This window comes from Gorilla gorilla, chromosome 12, assembly GCF_029281585.2.
Source record: "Gorilla gorilla gorilla isolate KB3781 chromosome 12, NHGRI_mGorGor1-v2.1_pri, whole genome shotgun sequence".
NCBI lineage: Eukaryota > Metazoa > Chordata > Mammalia > Primates > Hominidae > Gorilla > Gorilla gorilla.
The window spans coordinates 54,378,644-54,401,031 of NC_073236.2; the positions used below are offsets into that span (position 1 = coordinate 54,378,644).

A 22,388-nucleotide genomic window follows, 5' to 3' on the forward strand; every position below is an offset into this window, starting at 1 on the left:
TGTGCCTGTACTGGGCAGGAGTCTTCCTCTTCTTCTCTTTTTAAAAGATGGGGTCTTACTACGTTGCCCAGGCTGTAGTGCAAATGGCTATTCACAGGTATGATCCCACTATTGATCAGCACAAGAGTTTCAACCTGCTCTGTTTCCTACCTGGGCAGGTTCACCCCTGCTTAGGCAATCTGGTGATCACCCACTCTTGGGAGGTCACCATATTGATGCCACTAAGTTCAGACTCCAGAACAGCATAGCACACTACAGCCCAGAACTCCCAGGCTCAAGCAATCCTCCTGTCTCAGCCTCCCAAGTAATTAGGACTACAGGCACACATCACTACCTCTGCTAATATTTTTCTTTTTATTTTTTTGTAGAGACAGGGGTCTCACTATGTTGCCCAAGATGGTCTCAAACTCCTGAGCTCAAGCAATCCTTCCTCCTTGGCCTCCCAAAGCACTAGGATTACAGGTGTGAGCCACTGCACCCGGCCTGGAGTCTTCTTTACAAAGATCAGAAGCCATATTCCCACTAGCTTAAGCCAAAAAGGAAATTTCTAGCTCACATAACTGGAAGGGGCACTAAGGCAAATGCTGCGGCTTTGGGGCAGGACCCAAAGTCTCCAAGACTCTTTTTCTTTGTCTTTGCTTCACTTCTGCTCTATCCACATCGCAGGGAAGGTGGCCATTTGCAGCTCAGATTTGGAAAGAGGGCTGGCTTCTCTCTCTCAACATCAAGAGGTTTTCATGGGCCCTGTTTGGTCCCAGTCAGACCTAGGTCACATGCCTGATCTATAGTGGGGGAAGTGGATTGTGCTACCAGAAGGGGAACAGGAAAGCCCAGTGAGCAGACAAAACAATAATTATTAATGTTACAGCTCTTTTAGTATTCGTCTAGCAGCCTTTCCAGTTTTTACCAGAAAGCCCCCTGAAAAAAAATTTTTTTAAAAAAACAACAACAATAATTATTACAGTACCTACAGTGCCTAAAGACGTCATAAGTATGTGTGTATATTGGGAAAGACTGAGTCCTTAAAAATGCAGCAAAAAAGTGACCTGAACCAAGCTTTGCCAAATCACAGTTATTAATATTATTAGGTACCAATCAGATGGCTCTTATTTCATGTCAAGCTCTGTATTAGGCTAAGTATACAGGTTTTTGTTTTGTTTTGTTTTTGTTTTTTGAGACAGAGTCTCGCTCTGTCACCCAGGCTGGAGTGCAGTGGCGTGATCTTGGCTCACTGCAGCCTCTGCCTTCCGGGTTCAAGTGATTCTCCTGCCTCAGCCTCCCGAGTAGCTGGGACTACAGGTGCACGCCACCATGCCCAGCTAATTTTTTTTTTATTTTTTTATTTTTTTTATTTTTAGTGGAGATGGGGTTTCACCATGTTGGCCAGAATGGTCTCGATCTCCTGATCTCGTGATCTGCCCGCCTCGGCCTCCCAAAGTGCTGGGATTACAGGTGTGAGCCACCACAATCAGCCAGTATATGGATCTTTTTAACTTTTAAGTTCAGGGGTACATATGCAGGTTTGTTACGTAGGTAAACTTGTGTCAAAGGGGTTTGTTGTACAGATTATTTCATCACCCGGGTATTAAGCCTCGTACCCATTAGCTATTTTTCCTGATCTTCTCCCTCCTCCCACCCTCCCCTCTTCGATAGGCCCCAGTGCGTGTTGTTTCTCTCTACACATCCATGTGTTCTCATCACTTAGTACGGGCACCTACAGGTAAGAACATGCGGTATTTGGTTTTCTGTTCCCATGTTAGTTTGCTAAGGATAACAGCCCCCAGCTCCATCCATGTCTCTGCAAAGGGCATGATCTCATTCTTTTTCTATGGCTGGAAAGTATATGTTAAATCCATGTTTTGTTTTTTGAGACAGGATCTTGCTCTGTTGCTCAGTCTAGGGTGCAGTGACGTGATCATGGCTCACTGCAGCCTCAACCTCGAAGACTCAAGTAGCTCAGACTACAAGCACGCACCACCACACCCAGCTAATTTTTATATTTTTTTGTAGTGATGGGATTTTTTTATTGGCCAGGTTATTCTCGAACTCCTGAGCTCAAGTGATCCTTCCACCCTGGTCCCCTGAAGTGCTGGGATTACAGGTGTGAGCCACTGCGCCCAGCCTATACATGTTATTTACATCATTTCTCATCCTCACAACAATCCTGAGACATATGTATTATTAGCCCCATTTTAAAAGTGGAGAGACTGGCCGGGCACGGTGGCTCATGCCTGTAATCCCAACACTTTGGGAGGTCAAGGCGGGTGGATCACTTGAGGTCAGGAGTTCAAGACCAGCCTGGCCAACATGGTGAAACCCGTCTCTACTAAAAAAAATACAAAAATTAGCTGGGCGTGGTGGCAGGCACCTGTAATCCCACCTACTTAGGAGGCTGAGGTAGGAGTATTGCTTGAACCCGGGAGGTGGAGGTTGCAGTGAGCCAAGATTATGCCACTGCACTCCAGCCTGGGTGACAGAGTAATACTCGGTTTCAAAAACATAAAAGTGGAGAGACTGAGGCTAAGGTTACGCAGGAAGTGAGTGGCTGAGCCAGAATGAAACTTGGGTCCTTCTGTCCGTGTTTTCACCAAAGATCAGACTGCCTCTTCAGAAACCAAAGCTGAAAGCCTGGCAGAAGGTTGCTTAGACCATGCTCTGAGCCCCGGCAGGTGTGGTTTTGCTGAGGCTTTCATGCCCTTCTCAGCTGCACACTCCTTCAGCTTCCCTGTGCTACAGACCCTCCCCGGCCTCTGGAGACAGGTAACCCACTGTCTGTTTGTAATACATGGGCTTCTTCACCAAAAGGCACTTTTTTTTTTTCTTTTTGAGACGGAGTCTTGCTCTGTCTCTCAGGCTGGAGTGCAGGGGCGCGATGTCAGCTCACTGCAACCTCCACCTCCCGGGTTCAAGCAATTCTCCTGCCTCAGCCTCTCAAGTAGCTGGGATTACAGGCATGTGCCACCAGGCCTGGGTAATTTTTGTATTTTTAGCAGAGACAGGTTTCACCACGTTGGCCAGGCTGGTCTCGAACTCCTGACCTCAAGTGATCTGCCCGCCACAGCAGGCTGGGATCATAGGTGTGAGCCACCTCACCCGGCCTCCAAACGGCACTTCTCAAAGACTTAATCCCCTAGTCGGTGACCCTGCCTAGAATTTTCTAGAGTCTGGCTGGCTGGGTGGGAGGAAATGGGGATGGGGTGCTTAGAGGGATGTTGGCATGGTGAAAAATCAAGGGGACTCATCTCTCGCCTGAATGATCAGAATACCTGTAGCCCCTAAATGTTCCCCTGGCCTCTGTGCGGCCCCTCTGGCCCATTCAGCACTACACAACAAGAGTGATGCTCCTAGGATACCATCATCCCTCCTGCATCCACCCCTGCTCAGAGCCTCCATGGCTCCCCAGTGCCTTATGGAGGCCTCCCAGGCTCCTCCAGACCTAGTCCCTGCCGACCTCTCCAGCTTTCCCCACTGCCCCTCACACTTGCGAAGGCATGAGACTTGGAACCCTGGCCATATGTGGCTATTTAAAAGTAATTAAATCATGAATGAACAATTCAGTTTCTCAGTTACACTAGTCACATTCCAAGTGCTCAATGACCCCCAGTGGCTGGTGGCTACTGTACTCGACAATGCAGATACAGAACGTTTCTATCATCACAGAAAGTTCTATTGGACAGCACTGGATTGGACTTTTCACTTAACAAAGGAGGCCCTGATAAAAGAATGTTATCAGCTTTAGAGGAATCCAGAATAGACTTGACCTATTTGATCACTCTTTCAATAAATATGCGCCACCTGCTGTATTCCAGGCCCAGAATACCCAATAGTGGGCAGTAGTAGCCGGTCTGTCCTGGGAGTGAAGAGACGACGGCCTAAGTACCTGGGCCCAGGCTGGGGGAGTGGTGAAGGCTCCCTGGACAAGGGGCCATCTGCTCAGGCTTGCAAGCTGAGGAGGCACTGGGCAGGCAACAGGTTCCTTTTTGCCCTCAAGGGCCCGGGTTACAGACTGTCCCACTGCCTAGCTGCTCCTCCTCTCTTTCTCCCCAGGGCGGGGAGGAATGGAGGCTAATTCCTTGAAGTTAGTCCCTAAGCTGGGAAAAATCAGAGTCCCTGTTGGGCCATTAACTTCAGGAGCTCTGGGCTGTAACTTCTACTCCCCCACCAAAGGCCTCATGGCTGCGGGGCTCAGTAACAACAGGCCCCTGAGTCCCGAGGCCTTTGTGGCCACAGAGTGGAGAGCTCCTCTAGGGAAGTGGAAGCTGTAGAGCTGTTGTGGGGATACTAGGGGGCTGACTGTACCCTGAGTCCCAGCCCAAGGTGCCAAGCTCCCCAGCCTCCACAGCCCCTGAGGGCCTGCGGGATGAGGCTGGGGAGGGTGTGGAGGACGGAGGCCAGGTTCTGGAGGGAGCCAGGGCTGGGCCACTGGGGCTGAGGGCGTGTCTTGCCGGTCTCCTATTCTCCTGTTTCTGCTAGAGGCCTCCGCTGCTGGTCCCTTCCTCACATACACACACCGGTGTCCACCCGCCCCCCGCACCCCACCCCTATGACGGCTGCCCCAGCCCGTGCCCCTTCCTGGTGCCCTGGCCGATAACTGTCTTCCCAGCGATTTTGACAGTGGCAGCTAATTGGCCCGAATTTGGTGTTTCCTTCTCCCCATCAGGCACCCCTTTACGCAGGCATCCCTTTACGTGGCATGTCTCACTTAAGCCTCCTAACCGGAGGACGATTACGTAGGGACGATTATCTTCCCCTTATTACAGGCAAGAAATGACGGTTCCGAGGCGGTAATCCGCAGGAGCCGGCACTGACGGAGACCGTCCACGCCCTGCAGCCCCGCCCCCAGCCTCCCGCTTGCATCCCAGTGTCTTCAGTGCCAGCCCGCCGGCCCCATCCCCCGCGGGGTTCCTGCGCCTCCCGGCCCTGCCAGAGCCCGGGGTCGGAGGGCAAGAAGGGCCGGGAGGCCCGGGGGTGCGGAGTGGGATGGGGGTCCGGGCCCTCGGTGCCAGCCTGAGCTCGAGGCGGCCGCAGAGCCGCCCTTTGTTTCGCTGCGCTCGCGGCTTCTGCGGAGTCACGGTCACATGGAGCTTCCGGCACGGGGTGTTCCGGGCGCCACGCCAGGGCCCCAGACGCCCCCGCCCCCTGGCCTGCCCTGCGCCGCCCGACGCCCTCGCCAGCCTGCAGGCCGCCGGCCACCCGGTGCTCCCTGGGCCTCGGGGTCTGCACCCTGTCCCGCAGCTCCGCCTGGCCCCCTGGGGACCTGGAGTGCCCCTCCACCTCCCATCGCCCCCCAAGCTCTCGCCCGCTGTCCTGTCTTCTCTGAGCGCCACTGTTCAGCTTTCCCTAGCTTTGACCCTAGACTGGAGCATCAGATCTAGTTGTTTCCCGGGGCCCACTGTCTCCCCTCCTCTAGACAACACCAAGCTCCCCAAATCAGGCTCATCACTCCCCCGGGAGCACGGTACAGTAAGTAGGTGTTGGAGGAGTAGGTAATGGACTCCATTCTCCTCATTTAATAGGGTGTCAGAGACAGCACTGAGCCTCCCTCCCTTCCCCACTCCAACTCCCACAAATCAAAACAAAAATCAGCCACTCAGCCTGGCCTCGCTCGGCACAGAGCATCTAAAAGTAAAAGCCCTAATCAGGTAGAAACAGCTGGCCCTTTCTGCCCGGGCCTAACTCCTGCATCTCCATAACTGCAGGCTAATCTGCCCTGTGACACTTGAGAACCGTGGGGCCTCCCTCGTGCAGGACACCTCTGCTTCATTTAGCAGATTCAATAATTCATTCAACAAATGTTTATTGAATGCGAACTTGTGCAAGGTAGGCCAGTCCCTCTCAGGGTGCCCTAGGCCCACAAGTAGATGTGAGAGGATCCTTTGCTGTTCCGGCAGTGCCTGTGCTGTCCCCTGACTGGTCTAGGCCACCACGGTTCCTTCATCCAGGACCTAGTGAACTGGGCAGACACCTGCATTCCTGGAGGCCAGGAAGAGGGTGTCAGCCTTGGAGAGGCAACAGAGAGGGCAGTGGGAGGCTCTAGGTGAGCATGGGGTGGGGTCTCCAGGACCCTTCCCTGGGCCTCCAGGCAGCCTTTCCCCATTAATGCTGCTTGCGGGCACTGGGAAAGGCTAGGGTGAGGAGGGGTGGGGAATGAGAGAGGAAGACAGCCCAAGGTGGGGCGGGACAAGAAGCAAACTGGGGCCAAAGGCAGTGTGTACTTCGCTGTGGCCTCAAGGCTTGGTGGGGAAGAGCAGGCAGGTGAGTTCCCGGCTGCCGCTGTGTCTGTCCACAAGGGGCAGAGGGTGCCACATGAAGTGCTGGACCATGGCCGCCACGGAGGAGAAGAGCTGGCCAGGGAGGCAGGGCATCCGTGAGTCCCATGAGCCTCATGCTGGGAGCAACTTCCTGAGGCAACTGTGGGACTCTGGCAAGGGGACTTTTGACATTTTTCTAGATATCTTCCTTCCTGTTTGCCCCATGCCACTCCACTGCCATTTTGCTGCCCTGTTCCAGGCCTCAGGCAACTTTCCTGCTGCTGCACCCATGGGCACGCCACTGGCCAGACTCTTATGTCCAAGGCTAGATCAAACTGACTCTAGGGTGCGCCTCTGCCCTGGTCCTCCAGCGTGGGGAGCTGTGTGATGGGTGTCTCTAGTTTGCATCCTGGCAAATGCTGGGTGCAACATTAAGTCCTCGGGGGAGGTAGACAAGAGTCTGAAGATCCTGGACCCCGCCCTCCTCCCAGCTGGGTTCATTAAGGGCACAAAGGCCCCACCTCGACCCTGTGCAGACTGAGCCATGGCAGGAGGGGCACCTCCCCCACCAGAGGGCCAGGTGTCTGGGAAGGAGTTCAGGGCTCTGGGCTCTGTCATTTCTGCCTACCCCAGAAAGATACAAAATGAAGATTTTTCCCTAGGCAAATGCTCTTGGCTAGGCCCGGGGTACTGCTCTGTGGTCCCTCCTTAGGCCCCTGCCTCCTCCAGCTCCCACCTCCTCATGGTTCCTGCCTTCCCGGCCCAGGGCATAGTGGCGTCCGCCATCCAGCCGCCGGATGGGAATGTTGAAGACCCGGCCTCGGAGAAGCACTGCCAGGGTGAAGGGCTGGGAGCCATGAGGCCCTGAGCTGGGGCGCACGGTATAGGCCCCATCCTGTGGAGGAGACCCCAGCCATCAACCTCATCTTCCAATGGCCCTCCCACCGCCCTGACCCATGATGGGGCCAGAACCCTCCTGGCTCTCCTGCTCCCCACTGCTCGGCCAGCCACAGCCTGTGAGCAAAAGGGGTTTCGGAGAAGACCCGGGGTCCGTGGCTGCCCACCTTTTGTAAGTGGAGCAGGGCACTCTCAACAGCATAGCGGTCACAGTTCCCCGAGTACCAAGGCTGAGCCAGCAGATCACCGTCCTGTGCATACACACAGTCACTCAGAGACATGCCAGGGCACTCAATCAGGCATGCGGAGCCGAGGACCCAGGGTGCAGTTATTTGTGTTCCCATCTCCTATGCTCAACTGAGTCCCTCCCCCTCAGGCAGAACAAAGTGGTGTCCCTGTCTGGGGCACGGCGGGGTGCCGCACACGTGTTCAATGTGTTCTTGCAGTGGGGCACCCTTCAGCCCAAGAGGGTTCCTGGGTAAGGACTCTCAGGCTCTGCTCCTGGAACCTCTCCCTACGGCCTGCTCCCAGCCCCTCCTCACCTCAGCAGCTGAGGCGCTCCCAGTGGGGGCTACAGAGGGAACAGACGATTTCCTTCCTTCTAGAAGAAGCAGATTATTGAGCTGGGGTGGGGTGGGGGTGGGCAAAGGCGGCTTCTAGGGGACAGCTGCTGGGGTGGGGGGTAGGAGGAGGCGTACATGGCCCCGAGCCCAAACCCCGGCACCCAGTGCTTCCTCCACTCTCCAGATCCAGTGCCCTGGTAGGACCCACCAGCCAGGCCTCGTGTGACCTCCGAATGAGGCGTGATCTTGGGGCACAGACTAGGAGCTTCCTGATTTGGTGCAGGCACCGGAAAATGCCCAAGAGGGTCCCCTCAGGCCTGATCTCAGCTGGAGTCAGAGCTTCAGGGACATCCTCAGTAACCTGGGGCCTGAGGGAGTCTGGCCTGCAGGGCTGGGGCTGGGGCAGGCCCTGGCAGGACCACCTGCATTCATGCTGAAGATGCCTGCATTCACCTAGTTTTTTTTTTTTTTTTTTAAGTCTAGTCAAGTGCAGTAGTGAGAAGTGGGGAAAGGGTAGAACAAGGAGTTTGATCTGTAACTGACTGTGAACAATCAGTTGGGATAACTCACTACCTTTGGACCAGCCTTTACTCACCTTTAGAGGCGGCATCTGCTGCTCCCTGGCATACAGGAGGTCTGATCAGAAGAGGCCGGGCCCCAGGTACCACCCTGAACCTCCCTCCCTGCCTCCCTCTCTTCTCCCCTGACCATCAGCCTCTTACATTCCGAGTTTCCTGGGGGGCTGTGGTAGGCCTGTGGGAAGCAAATTGGGGGAGAGAACTCAGGGTCTTTATGTTTTTCAAGAGAAAGGGCCAGTGAGCCCAGCATTCCAAGCTGCCCCTGCCACCACTGCCAACAACCATGGGACAGTGCAAGGAGATTCCATCCCAGGGTCAGGGCTGGGGAAGCCTGAACTGGGGTGCTGTCTCTCTGTGTCTCACATACATACACACAGGTGCACACCTAGTGGAGCACTTACCTGGGCATCATTGATGTCCTGGGCAGAGGGCCTGAGGGCATCAGGACTTGGAAGCTGAGAGTCTGAGTCAAAGCCAGGACTGAAACAGGGAGGGGCAGGCTGGGCTCAGCTGAGCACCAGGCAGGGAATCCATGCTGACCAGGGCGGGGCTGAGAACAGCTGCAGGGCCTGCTGCTTCTCTGCAGCCTGGACTTTCTGGGAGTGCTTCCAACCAGAGGCAGATGCTGTCCTGGCCGCAGCAGCTGGGGAGCCCCACCCAGCCCATGCTCTAAGGGGAGCACCTCCCTTGCTGGCACAGTGTGGGTCAACCTGGACCACAGGCAGGAGTGTGATGTCCATGCGGTGACTGAAGGCAAATGCGTGTTGGTGGGGGTGGTGAGAGGCAGCAAGGGAAGCAGATGGAGCCAGGAGAGTGTGTTGTGCTGTGAGCAGCTGAGGGCCTCGGGCAGGAGGGGTCCGGAGCTGAGGGAGGGGCTCACCTGGATCGGGCTCACATTCCAAGTAGAGGTCCTCATCAGGTTTCTTTGGAGGGCCTGGCACCTAAGGTAGGGAGGGGTGTGTGAGACCATGGGTTTGACCAGTCCTGAGGCTCCATTTAGGACTGGGGTTTTGGGGGAGGAGCCATCGATTTGAAGGGGTGGCAGGCACCTCACTCCCTCCTCACATGGTGACCCTCTTTCTGGGAGCTAGCTTGAATGATTACAATTTCTCCTCTGTCTCAGAGGGGGCATCCCATGAGCACCTTCCCCTTCAGAGGCGCCCATGGGCCCCAGCTCTCAGAGAGTGTGAGGAGGATCCCTGGGCAGCATCCTCAGGACAGCTGGCTCATTGCCTGCCAGGGGCCTGTGGCTGAGGGGCAGGGGCCCTGCTCTGGGCCTTTTCCCTTGGTTTCAGGGATATTTCCTGGCCCTCCCTAGCCCCCACCCCACCCCTGCCAGTTTCTTAACCAGAAGCCTGGAAAGTGAGGTGGAAATGGAGGGGCTGCTCACCACTCTGGACGATGCACCCTGCTCTGGAAGGAAAAGGAGAGAACCACCTGTCATGCACGGCAGGGAGCAGAAAGGAATTCAGTGGGACTGAGGCTGAAAAAGCAGAGTCTCCTTAGGGCGCCTCCGAGGAGGGCATCTCAGAGCCAGCTTTGAAGCCCCAGGAGAAAGCTTTTTTCATTCCCTGATGGTTCTCTGCACAGCCCTATGGTGTCACCTTTCCTGACCTCCCAACTGACTTGGCAGGCCTGGCTCCAAATGACTTTGGACTGTTCAAAAAATGATAGCAGCTGGGCACAGTGGCTCATGCCTGTAATTCCCAGCACTTTGGGAGGCCGAGGCGGGCAGATCACTTGAGGTGAGGAGTTTGAGGCCAGCCTGGCCAACATGGTGAAATCTTGTCTCTACTAAAAATACAAAAATTAGCCAGAAATCGCTTGAACCCGGGAGGCAGAGGTTGCAGTGAGCCAAGATCGTGCCACTGCACTCCAGCCTGGGTAACAGAGCGAGACTCCGACTCAAAAAAAAAAAAAAAAATCAGAGCAGCCGAGCCAAAAAAAAAAAAAAAAGAGCAGACTCTGCTTCTGTGTGATCTTAGGCACAGCATTTCATATCTCTGGGCCTCAGTCTCCTCATTCATTTCATTAGAGGCAACGCCACCTGCCTGCCTACCTTAGAGGATTGGTAGGTTAAAAAGGGGCACAGCCAGGGGAGTGCCATGAAGGGGCAGAGTATGAGACCCATGTCAGGCAAGCACAGCTCTACCCCGTGGCGGGAGTACTCCCCATCCCAGGGTGGAGCCACAGAAAGAGAGGACATCCCCATTACCTCGCCTCCCAAAGATAGGTCCCTGCTTTCCGGGCACCGGCAGGCTCACTGCTCCCTTCAGCTGTGGGCACAGTGGGGCTGGTGAGCGCGGATGGTGAGAGCAGGAGGGCAAGGATGGGGCGGGATAGGATGGGATGGGACCACTTGTATCTGTGTAGCTTTTAAAAATGTACAAAAGGGATGACTCTTCCCTTTGCTTCTACCCTGTGGCTCTTTCTTTGTTGTGAATCGCTCCCTGCTTTTTACAAAAATTCTAGTGAAATATATGATAAAGGTAGTAGCTTTCAAAATCCATAAAGTCCCATTGGGATAAAGGTGGGAATGGGAGCTGGCAGTGACTGACAGCTGAGGAAGGGATTTCTTTGCTCTGGAGGTGGGGAGGGGTCCTCAGGCCCCAGAATCCAAGGGAAGGGCAGCTGAGCCCCTCCCCTCCCCCTCAGAGACATGAGAAGGGCACCGTGGGTGAAGCTGAAGGGGAGGCTGGAAGGACCAGGCCAGGCGAGTTGGAGGAGTGACTGACAGCGGCAGGGCTCTGGCTTCTCATGCATCTGGCATCTGATTTTTCAGGGGCCTCTTGAATGCAAATGTGGGGGAATCTTGCAAATGAGATGCCTCTAAGATTCACTCACTGGGAAATGGCAGCCTGGGATGGGGCGGGTGGGGAAGGAGGGACTTCTGGAGAGGCCTCTCACCATGGTGGGCTGAGGCAGGGGTGGCGATGGCTTTGATGGACCCAGGGGGCCAGAGTGATCTGGAAAAGATCGCATGTGTTGTGAGTTGGTGGGTTCCTCCCAGGTGGGTTCCCATTTTCCTCCCGCCTCCCCTCCACCAGCCTCCATTTCCTCCTCCTTCCCCCGCTCCCCTTGCTCATTGGCTTCCTGACAACCCAGTCTCCATGGCAACTGGAGGCGGGCAGTTTCCCTGCCCCAACCTGGCCGAGGAGCTGAGCAGTGGGGGTGGGATGCCAGCGGCAGCCGGGGCTCTCCCAGCACCCCCGCCCTTGGCCTGAAGAAGTGTTGGGATCTCAGAAGGGGAATGCCAGGCCCCTGCTGTTGCCTTGGTTACACCACCCCTCCTCTTCCCTTCCCACTCTTCTTCCTCCCTCCCTCCGTTCCTTCATCTCTCTCTCTCTCCCTGCCCAGCCAAGAGGCCCTGGTGACTGCCAGCTGAGGCCTCCTTTGCTGCCTTAGTGCGGGCAGGGGAGGAGAGGCGAGGCCTATGCCCTCTTGTCTTGTGGGGACCCTCCTGCCCTGCCCAAGCACCTGGTCTCCCTGCCTCCCACCTCCCAGCCCTCACCCAGGTACAAGGAGTCCTCCTCAGTGCCAGGAAGGTGGGCAGGGGCTAGACTGAGGGGCAGAGCCTCACAGGGGGGCAGCTCATACTTATTTTCCTCCTCGTCCTCCTCCTGGGCCTGGAGGAAGGGATGCTCAGCACAGCAGGAATGGAGGGGAGAGGGTGTTCAAAGCAGGCTCTGGCCGCTGCCTCCCCACCCCAACCTCAGTAGGCAGACTCACCTTGTGTCTCCAAGTCCCTGGGGCAGGCAGGAAGGAAGGGCTGGGAGCATCTTCTCTCCAACCTGGGGAGTCTGGACAGACAAGCTGACCTCACCTCCTCCCTGCCCACCTTTCCCCAGTATAATAAACCACCCGCCCTTGACAGCTCCAGTGCTTCAACTCAAAGGAACCACTCATCACAGGCATTCCCAATGCTGCCACGGGGCCACTGAGGTAGGCAGTCTGGAAACAAGGGGCCCTTCCACCTATGCCCATCCCCTGTCCCCTGCACCCTTGATTCTGGCCAAGACAGATGGGAGAGCTAGGCCCCTGTGACTCCGCAGTGCTGGGCTCTGGGAGGCAGGAGGTGTGCAGTCATTCAGGGGGGACCTGACTTGCAAGGGATCCCAGTCTGTTGGGACCCTCTGACCCCCTGTGTCACTTACCCACACATCTGGGGGGTGGGAGCGGTGGCCCCAGCCTGCAAGCACATTCTAGTCAACTCTGCCCAAGGGGCCCTGGAGTTTCTGTGAGACAGACGCTGTGTTCTGGGACATTCACATCCATGACAGTGTGACTGACAGGTGCCCTGGTACCAGGGCAGCAGAGAAGGAGGCTGGGGGCAGAGCTGGTGCCCATGGGTGCATAACTGCATGAGCTGGTGCCCTGGGGAAGCCGGGAGTCGGGGAGCCCTAGTGCTGACAGGAAGTGGAGGCGTGTGAATGGTCTCCCTGGGCAGAGAGGGGCCAGGCAGAGACAGCACAGCTCCTGGGATGGCTGTGCCCAGGAGAGGAGGGGTAGAGAGAGACAAGAGGGGAGGGCAGGGGAGAGAGGAGTCCCAGTACTCACCGGGGCCTGCTCCCACTGAGCTTGTCCTGGAAAAAGCCAGGGTGGGGAGTAGAGGGGTCAGTGCAACCACCCCGTGGCCGAGTCCTGGGCCTCCCAGGTGGGCAGGTTTACATGCCTGGGGCCGTCCGGGGACCACATCTTACCATGGCAGAGGCAGAGGAGCTTTGCCTCCCTGGAGCCCAGGATCTGCCACAAATGGCCTGGGGACAAGGGCTCCATTGTTCCCATCATTTGCATCTCCTAAACACCAGGAAGGTAGATCTGCTGTGGCCTCCAACCCTGGACCAACTTCATCCAGGACACTCTCAGGGCCCAGCTCCAGGTCTCTGAGCCTCCCCTAGGCAGGCCTCCCCCAGCTGTGGTCTCCAGCCCCTCTGCACGATAACAGGAAGAGCCAAGCTGGACCAGGGTTCTCAGGCTTCCTTCAGCTCTCTGATCAGTGTCACCTTTCTCAACTCATAGACAACATTACATTATTTGGCAGATCCAATTAAAAACAGCAGGCTGGCCTTGCAGACACTTTTCTTAAACCCTTTACTACTGTTGTCATTTGCTGGTGAGTGATGACCAACGATTAAGGAGATGAAGGCGAGGGAAGCGCTTAGAAAGAAGTTCTCATATTTAGTGTGGCAGCTTCATTTTTTGATGGATGTATTTATCCATTCAGTGGGTATTTATTGAACATCCACTGTCTGCCAGAGGCTGTTCCAGGCGTTGAAGATGCAGTAGGAAAATGAAGCAGGCAGGCATTACGTGTGTTTCCTCATTGGATTCTCACAATAACGTCATGCCGCAAGTACTAGTTTTATCCCTGCTTTTCAAATGAGGAAACTGAGTGTATTAGTCAGCTCAGGCTGCCATAACCAAAACCCACAAACTGTGTGGCTTAAGCAACAGAAATGTCATTTTCTCACTGTTCTGGAGCTAGAAGTCTAAGATCAAGGTGCCATAAGGGTTGGTTTGTGATGCGGCCTCTCTTCTTGGCTTGTAAACAGCTGCTTTCTCTGTGTCCTCACGTGGCCTCTTGTCTGTGCAGAGAGAGGCGGTTCTGGTAACTCTTCTTCTTATGAAGACACCCACACTATCAGATTAGGGCCCCACCCCCATGACCTCATTTATTCTTAATGACCTCCCTAAAGACCCTATCTCTAAATAGTCACATGGGGGGTTAGGATTTTAGCATATGAATCTTAAGGGAACACAATTCAGTCATAACACTGAGGCTCTGAGAAGTTGAATAGCTTTCCTGAGGTCATGCACTTAGCAAGTGTTGGAGGTGGGATTCAACCTGAGCTCTGCCTGCCCCAGAGCCTGTGCCCTAAAGGCTAAGCATCCTGTACCTCACCAGGATTGGGTCTGGACCCTACTTTCCTACGATGGAATTAGCAGTGCTAATTGTGACCTTCCTTAAGGAGCTCATGACTTCCAGGGGCTCTGTTACCTGAGTGAATTTAGGAACTTTGACTTTCTGAGAAGCGTCGTGATAAAAAGGAGGGCTGGGGCCTGGTGTCTGACTCTGTTTAAGTCAGGGAATGAGGAAACACAGACCATGATCATGAATGATGACATGAGAACTTCTAAGGCCCTGGAGCTTTCTTGTGCTTATTATTTCGGTGGCATCCTGGCTGTGGCACAAAGGAGAAATAAAGCCCATGTGCTTGCCTCTTTGGGGGCCACCAGGCTGGGGGCACTGGGGAGACACCCAGGGATGGAGAGGAAGACCAGAAAATTCCTCGACCTGCAGGCAAAAGGGCATCCAAGAAACCAAGAAGAGTCACTGGGGTGGCTTCACAGGGAGCCCATTTGGTACAAAGGGAAAAACTGAAAAAACAAAAATCACAAATCCTCATCCAGAATTGGTTCTACTGGGTCTATTCTTTGTCCTCCACTCTCAGCTGACCTTTCTTCCACATTTGAACCATAAGGCAGGTGGCAACTTCCCTCACCCAAGGGGACCTCGTTTGGAATCAGGGTCAGTAGGAAGTTCTGGACACCACCCCACTGTAAACCTCAGCCTGAGCGAGTTTCCCAGTCCATGCTGCCCTCACTCCAGCCACCTCCCTGCTCTGCTCAGGGCTTTGCATAGGCAAATGCCAAGGCCTGGGTGAGTGAAAGGGCCCCAGGCAGAGGGCAGAGTCCATGCCATCTGGGTGGGGGCACTGGCCTGGGCAGATCTGGGAGAAGGGCCTGCCTCAGTGGCCTCATGTTGTCACACAGGCAGATTGGGACATTCTCTTTATCCATCTTTGGCATGGAATTGCTCTGTGCACACCATAGATATTCCCTGGGGCTGAATTCCTGGAAGTGGACTTACTAGAAACTCACATTTTGAAGGTATAACGCCCCACTATCCGGCAGCACCTGAGTGCCTGTTTTATGGTCCTTCCATAGCACAAAGTGATTCTCCAAATTTTTCAGGTCTCAGCAACTGAGAACAGGCCATGGGCCCAAGGTAGTCTTAATCCACCCTCAGAAAACACACAGTGGTGTTTAGATAAAACTCAAATGGATTTTTCCCCTGCTCTCACACAACAACAGTCAACACAGAGCAGACTTCTGTGACCAAACGTGGTGGCGGGGTGGGCAGTTCTCCCCACCACCCAGTGAGCAATCAGTTCTGCAGCGGACACAGCGGGGTGTCCTCCAACCCAATTCCAACACTACCTACCTGGAGACAGAGTCAGATCCCACAGGTTGAGGGCTCAGTCCCCAAGACGCCTGCCCGGCCACCCCAGATACCAGGCACAAGTCTGGGCCTCCAGAACTTCTGACCAACTGGCTTCAAGCTGGGGTTCCCACAGCCTCTGCTTTGGGTTTGATTAATTTGCTGGAGCAGCAGCTCACAGAACTCAGTGAAACACTTACTTATGTTTACTGGTTTATTATGAAGGATATTGCAAAGGATACAGATGAAGAGATGTGTAGGGCAGAAATAGTGGGAAAGGGTGTGGAGGCTCCATGCCCTCCCTCGGCACACCACACTCTAGGAGCCTCACATGGTCAGCTATGGAGAAGCTCTCTGAACCAGGCCTCTTGGGTTTTTATAGAAGATTCATAACCACAGCATTCCTTCCCCCAGAGTATGGGGCAGGACCCTCTCTGGAATTAGGGTCCCACGATCAGAAAGGTGGAGGAAGATTAGAGTACGGCCTTAGGCGGGTGAAAGGAGGACAGGAAAAGGCCAGAGAGATTCTGTTTCCCCAAGGCCTGCTCCTGAGGCCTAACACAGCCAACATCATAATCAAAGGCTCTAAACAGGGCTGTGGGAGTTATGAGCCTGGAACCGTGGACGAAAACCTACATATGGAAGAAATACTTGAGGTCATTTTTGCCAGCAGACAGAGAAGATGGCGAAGTGTAGCCGGGACCCGTGGTGTGAGTGGAGTGGGATTCATTGCAAGGTGGAGGATGGAGGTGGCTCTGAGGACCTGCAGGGGGACAGGTAAGCAGGCTGTGGTCAGAGGTCTCAGAGGTGGGAGAGCGCAGCACGTGGAGGAAGAGCCGCGGAGATGTGGGTGGCTGGGCTCACCAAGAACAGAAGGGAACATCTGCCATCCTTTTTGGCTGCTAAACATGCTTTACATTTGGGGAGTTCTCCACCTCGTGAATCCTCGTTTCCAATTGCAGAAGCCAGGTGAGGCCTTTCCAGCCTCCCCTTGCTGCTGAGGTGCAGGGTCTGCCAGCCAGAGGCCCCGTGCCAGACTCTGAACCTGCATCAGGCACCAAGACAAATGCACCCTGGGAGGGTGGTGACGGCCAAATCCTGTTTCCAGAGGCTTAGGGGGGTGAGCCCTTAGTGCCACCACCCAGGGCCCAAATCAATGGCATTGGCAAACAGTGGTATCAGTGTCCAGGGTGGCTCTGCCAGGCTGGCTTGGCTGTGACCTTTGGGACATTATTCCTGGCTAACTCTCTAGCCCTGCTGGAGATGCTATGAGCTACAGAATAGTTTTAATAAATTATTTTCCAGCTTAAAGTAGCTAGAGTCTGTTTCTCTTACTTTCAGTTAAGAACTTTAATCTGGCTGGGCGTGGTGGCTCACGCTTGTAATCCCAACACTTTGGGAGGCTGAGGTGGGTGGATCACAAAGTCAGGAGTTTGGGACCAGCCTGGCCAACATGGTGAAACCCTGTCTCTACTAAAAAAAATACAAAACTATTAGCCAGGCATTGTGGCGAGTACCTGTAATCCCAGCCCTCAGGAGGTTGAGGCAGGAGAATAGCTTGAACCCAGGAGGCGGAGGTTGCTGTGAGCCGAGATCGCGCCATTGCTCTCAAACCTGGGCAGTAAGAGTGAAACACAGTCTCAAAAAAAAAAAAAAAAAAAAAAGAAAGAAAAGAAAGAAAAGAACTTTAATTTGGGGATGAAACCTCAGAGTCAGTGGGATCACCAAATGGATGCCAAGAAACTCAAACAGTGAACCCAGGTATGGGTGTCTCCTGGGAAGGTGGAACCAGATAGAACTAGTGTTACGGCATCATACTTGTATAGTCTTGGGACTATTTATTTATTTATTTATTTATTTTGAGATGGAGTCTCGCTCTGTCACCCAGGCTGGAGTGCAGTGGCACGATCTCGGCTCACTGCAACCTCTGCCTCCCAGGTTCAAGTGATTCTCCTTTTTCAGCCTCCCGAGTAGCTGGGACCACAGGCGCGCATCACCATGCCTGGCTAATTTTTGTATTTTTAGTACAGACGGGGTTTCACTATGTTGGCCGGGCTGATCTCAAACTCCTGACCTTGTGATCCACCTGCCTCGGCCTCCCAAAGTGCTGGGATTACAGGCGTAAGCCAACAAGCCCGGCCAGGACTATTTATTTTTAGAGACAGGGTCTCACCCTGTCACCCAGGCTAGAGTGCAGTGGCATGACCATAGACCACTGCAGCCTCAAACTCATGCCTCAAGTTTAGGTTAGGACTCAACTGGTCCTCCAGCCTCAACCTCCCAAGTAGCTAGGACTATACGCTCACACCACCAGGCCCAGCTAATTTTTAAACATTTTTTGTAGACATGAGGTCTTGCTATGTGGCCCAGGATGGTCTGAAACTCCTGGCCTCAAGTGATCCTCCTGCCTTAGCCTCCCAAAGTGTTGGGATTACAGGTGAGACCTACTGTGCCCAACCATTAATTATTTTTATAATTTAAAAAAATCAATCAATATAGATAGATAGAAAGAAAAAGAAGGGAGGTAGGGAAAGAGGGAGGGAGATGTGACCTGGACTTCAAATATAAGGAAGCACAGGAAGACAGAGGCACTAGGGGAAGGCAGGGCCAGGGAGCGGGAGGCCAGGCCAACAGGAGGTTACGTGGGGGCCACCACGGGAAAGCCAGGTTTCCCTTCTTGAGGGGAGTGGAAGAGAGGTACTGATGACACAAGGATTCCTCTCCCAGCAGAGTGGGAACCCACAAAGGCAAGTGAAGTTTAGGTGGGGTAGAAAGGAAAGAACTTTCTGAACATGAGGTTAGGGCCAAGTGCGTGGGGAGAGGTCTGTCCCTGAGGAAATAGGGGGACAGGAGCTGGGGAGCTCAGAAGCTCAAGACCAGCCTGGAAACAGGGGGACAGGACAGGGAGCTGCATGTGGAGAAGAAGGCCCCAAGAGGGTAAGGGGCCTTGAGTCCTCAGTACATTTTTGCCAGAGCGGGTGTTCAGGTTAGAGGCCCAAGACGTTCCTGGTGGAAGGGCCTACAGCCAACGGAACTCTGTGGTTGGGTTCAAGTTAAAGCCAGGGGCAATCCCGGGGGACAGCAGTTTGCAGTAGGGAGGGAAGGGGCTGTCCTGGGCCAATGGATGATGGGGCTGGCTTCACACAAGCTAGCAGAGGCCCCTCTTCCTCCCTCGCCTGCTGCTGTCACAGGTCTGCTGACTCAGCTGACTCAGGACAGCTGTGATGGGTGATGAAGGGCTGACAGAGCGAGGGACAGATGGCTCCCTAGGAGAGGCCTCTGCCCCATCCCTCCCTGGTGCATAATCATTTCTTGCCACAGTTTCAGAGCTTTGTGAGAGACCATTCCTCTGTCTCCTCTGGCAGTGGGTAGAAAGTCTGGTGTGTAGTTTGTTGGCCAGGTGCAGTGGCTTACACCTCTAACCCCAGCACTTTGGGAGGTCAAGGCGGGTGGATCTGTTGAGGTCAGGAGTTTGAGACCAGCCTGGCCAACATGGTAAAATCCCATCTCTACTAAAAATACAAAAAATTAACCGGGTGTGGTAGCACACGCCTATAATCCCACTTACACAGGAGGCTGAGACAGGAGAATCACTTGAACCTGGGAGGTGGGGGTTGCAGTGAGCTGAAATTGTCCCATTGCACTCCAGCCTGGGCAACAGAGTGAGACTTCGTCTCAAAAAACAAAACAAAACAAAACAACAACAACAACAAAAAAAAAAAACAGGCCGGGTGCAGGGGCTCACGCCTGTAGTCCCAGCACTTTGGGAGGCCAAGGCAGGCGGATTACCTGAGGTCAGGAGTTCGAGACCAGCCTGGCCAACATGGCGAAACCCTGTCTCTACTAAAAATACAAAAATTAGCCAGACGTGGTGGCACGTGCCTGTAATCCTAGCTACTAGGGAGGCTGAGGCAGGAGAACTGCTTGAACCTAGGAGGTGCAGGTTGCAGTGAGCCGAGATCGTGCCATTGCACTCCAGCCTGGGTGACAAGAGTGAAACACCATCTCAAAACAAAACAAAACAAAACAAACAAACAAAAGTCTGGTGTGTAGCTTGTCTCTGTTTTTCCGGAAGGCATTCCACTAGTTCTTCTCAGGTTCTCCTAGGGTTAGGCTGGGAGCTGAAAGTTGAGGTCGGTTTTCCCCAGCCTCTAGGGTACAGTGTTCCAGACAGCAGCACCCTCTTCCCTCTGTCCCACCCAGGTGGTGTGCCTCTGTCCCACCCACCTGTCGTGTTCCGGAACCTTTGCTCATAGTATCTCTGGTCGTGTCACGGCTCTGCCTAAAACCCTTGAGTGACTCCTCATGACTCCTTGAACAGAAACCAAATGCTTCTTGATGCCTGGAAAGATCAGGCCCCTCCTACCTCCCCATCCCCAGTCCCTCCATTGTTTCCCAGGGACTCCCTCACACTCACCTTCTCTCTCTGCTCCTCCAATGTGACTGAGGCCCAGGCAGACCATTCTGTGTCCTGTTGACTTAAGGAAATTTTAGTGGAATTTCTAGATATTTACTCAATCTTTACAGAATATGACAAAGAGAGAGAGCATTCTTTTTAATTTTTTTAATTTAAAAACAGATATGGGGTCTCACTATGTTGTCCAGGCTGGTCTTGAACTTCTGGGCTCAAGCAATCCACCTGCCTCAGCCTCCCAAAGTGTTGGGATCACAGGTGTGAGCCACTGCACTCGACCAAGAGGGCATTCTTAATATGCAGCAAAACAGTAAAAAGAAAAAAAAAAAGAAAGAAAGAAAGAAAAAAGGACTCTTCTATATGTATATCACACTTCAAAAAATGTTACCCCCAAAATGGCAATATCCTCTTCACAGATGTCCCCGTCTCCCAGAGCCCAGCCCTCTCCCCTCCACCTTGGCTCTTTATCCTGCACTCAGCCACAGTCTCTTTAGCTGTCTTTCAGCTTGATCCATTCCCCCGCTGCCCAGATTCTGCCCCCAAGAGAGCCCAGGAGGTGACCCAGTACACAGGATACACAGGTGAGGTTGGGTGTGGGGGAGAGTGGTTGCAAACACAGTGCGACATGGCTTCTTTCCACCCTTTCTAATCTCCACCAGGCCCTTCTTATCTGGAGTGTACACTTGCTATTCCTCCTCTGGAACATCCTGGCCCCTTTCCTCCCTCCTCCTGCAGGCCCCAGCTTAGGTGACCCTTCCTCAGCAGCAGAGGTCCCAGACCAGGGCAGTCTCCTACCCCGCTCTCTGAGCTCCCACCAGAATTAAACCTACAGGTTTATTTCACAGCTAGACTGTAAACTCCCACACTCGACTGCACGCTATGTAAATGGGCAGTCACTGTGTCTGCTAGGTTCACGGCCAAATTCCAAGTGCCAGGCCCACAGTCTGGCACACAGCAGGCTCTCAATCAATATTTGTTGTAGCTGCTATTCAAACCTTGCTTATTCTTTACAGGTTGCGCAAAGCCTGCCTCTCTGCAAACATCTTTGGTCTCTCTTCTCTGAAAGGCCCGTGTCTTGCCCATTTCCTGTCCATATGTCTTCGACTACCAGGCCTAGGCTGAGGCACAATCCCCCGAGGTCCCGGCTGTGTTTATCTGCTGAAAACCTTTTTCCCCAGTGCAGATGGATCACCAAGGACTCCCTCACACTCACTTTCTCTGGTTCTCTGGATACCTCTGGCCGACCTTCCCCACCCCACTGGGTCCTTTCCTCTATTTGCCTTCCTTAGCGAGAGCGGCCGGCGTCTGTTCCTCCCCTACCCTCTCCCTCCTCCACCAGATGTAACATGGCCCTGCTTAGGCTTCCTGCTTCAGCACAGAGCCTGGGAGCCAAGCTTCTCCTCTTTGTTCCCAGTTGGTCTTCTACCCTCCCCGTTAGGAAAGACTGGACACAGTGGCTCCCCGACGTCTCCAATCCCACCTCCTTCCTTGATGGGCCTGGAGGGCCCTGAGATCATCCTCCCTCCCTTTTACCAACAGAAAAGCCCAGGCCAGAGAAGAATGGATGCTGGCCAAGGCCATATGATGTACACAGAGCCAAAGCCACAGTCCCCTCATCCCGTCCCGGGCCACTGGAGGGACCTAAGCAAGTCGTTCCACGGGAGAGGGCGACCCCTGGTGGTGAGGAGGGGCATGGCAGCCTGTCGCTCATTTCCTGGGCCCGGAGGCTGACGGTGGAAGGGGCGTGGCCTGGAGGACCACCGACCCAGGCTTTAGTTATCAGGAAGGTAAATGAAGGCAAGGCCCGTAGAGCGAAAGAACGTGGGAAGTTAGGACAAGTTTTGCTGGGCTTTGCCCTTCCTTAGCCACATTCCCTGTAATGACCTAACAACACTGCTCTGTGACTTTAACTGCACCCTGCTGATTGCTGGTTGGATCTTCAGGGAGCAGGAATGGGCATTAAACAGCTTTTGGCACACTGCATGTCCCAAAGGTCATTACTGACTTGAGGGTCTGGTGCTAAGCCCTGGAATGCAGAAGCTCACATTCTGATAATAAGATTTCTAATAATAAGAGAATGGGCTCAGTCCGGGCATGGTGGCTCATGCCTGTAATCCCAGCACTTTGGGAGGCCAAGGTGGGCTGATCACCTAAGGTCAGGAGTTCAAGACCAGCCTGGCCAACATGGTGAAACCCCGTCTCTACTAAAAATACGAAAATTAGCCAGGCGTGGTAGTGTGCGCCTGTAATCCCATCATCCCAGCTACTGAGGCTGAGGCAGGAGAACCGCTTAAGCCCGGGAGGCAGAGGTTGCAGTGGACTGAGATTGTGCCACTGCACTCCAGCCTGGGAGACAGAGCGAGACTCCATCTCAGGAAAAAAACAAACAAACAAAAAAACAGAACGGGCTCTTATTAAAGAGTCCAGGGACTGAGTCAATAGCTGTCTCCAAGTTTCTATGGT

The 22,388-nt window shown here is 54.0% G+C and overlaps 1 protein-coding gene and 1 non-coding gene across 4 annotated transcripts; one reads left to right on the forward strand and one right to left on the reverse strand.

Annotated features, from left to right (window-relative positions):
* The first annotated feature begins 857 nt into the window (after positions 1–857).
* LOC115933618 (U7 small nuclear RNA) lies at positions 858–919 on the forward strand. The gene has a single exon (XR_004069485.1). It is a non-coding gene; the product is annotated as a U7 small nuclear RNA (small nuclear RNA).
* A 5,225-nt stretch (positions 920–6,144) lies between these two features.
* SH2D6 (SH2 domain containing 6) lies at positions 6,145–11,617 on the reverse strand. Of its 3 annotated transcripts, XM_019020758.4 has the most exons (11): positions 11,197–11,617; positions 10,505–10,565; positions 9,680–9,702; positions 9,170–9,230; positions 8,691–8,769; positions 8,434–8,464; positions 8,307–8,331; positions 7,691–7,749; positions 7,316–7,399; positions 6,988–7,146; positions 6,145–6,344 (listed from the first exon to the last, which is right to left on the reverse strand). In XM_019020758.4, the coding sequence occupies exons 1-11, from the start codon at positions 11,341–11,343 to the stop codon at positions 6,228–6,230; spliced, it is 846 nt and encodes a 281-aa protein (XP_018876303.3). In that variant the 5' UTR covers positions 11,344–11,617; the 3' UTR covers positions 6,145–6,227. The 3 variants fall into 3 exon arrangements, with proteins under 3 accessions (XP_018876303.3, XP_055234178.2, XP_063551807.1); XM_055378203.2 differs by having other exon boundaries at positions 6,215–6,344; positions 6,988–7,399; XM_063695737.1 differs by lacking the exon at positions 6,145–6,344 and having other exon boundaries at positions 6,938–7,399.
* Between the last annotated feature and the right edge of the window lie 10,771 nt (positions 11,618–22,388).

Bases quoted from the DNA above. Each gene is read 5' to 3' on its own strand.
- SH2D6 (XM_055378203.2), bottom strand. From the start codon at position 11,343: ATGGAGGCTGGTGGAGGGGAGGCGGGAGGAAAATGGGAACCCACCTGG. The intron at 8,770-9,169 runs GTGAGCCCCTCC...TCCCTGTTTCAG, and splicing joins GGAATGTGAGCCCGATCCAG to TCCTGGCTTTGACTCAGACT. The intron at 7,400-7,690 runs GTGAGGAGGGGC...GTGTATGCACAG, and splicing joins GGAGCGCCTCAGCTGCTGAG to GACGGTGATCTGCTGGCTCA.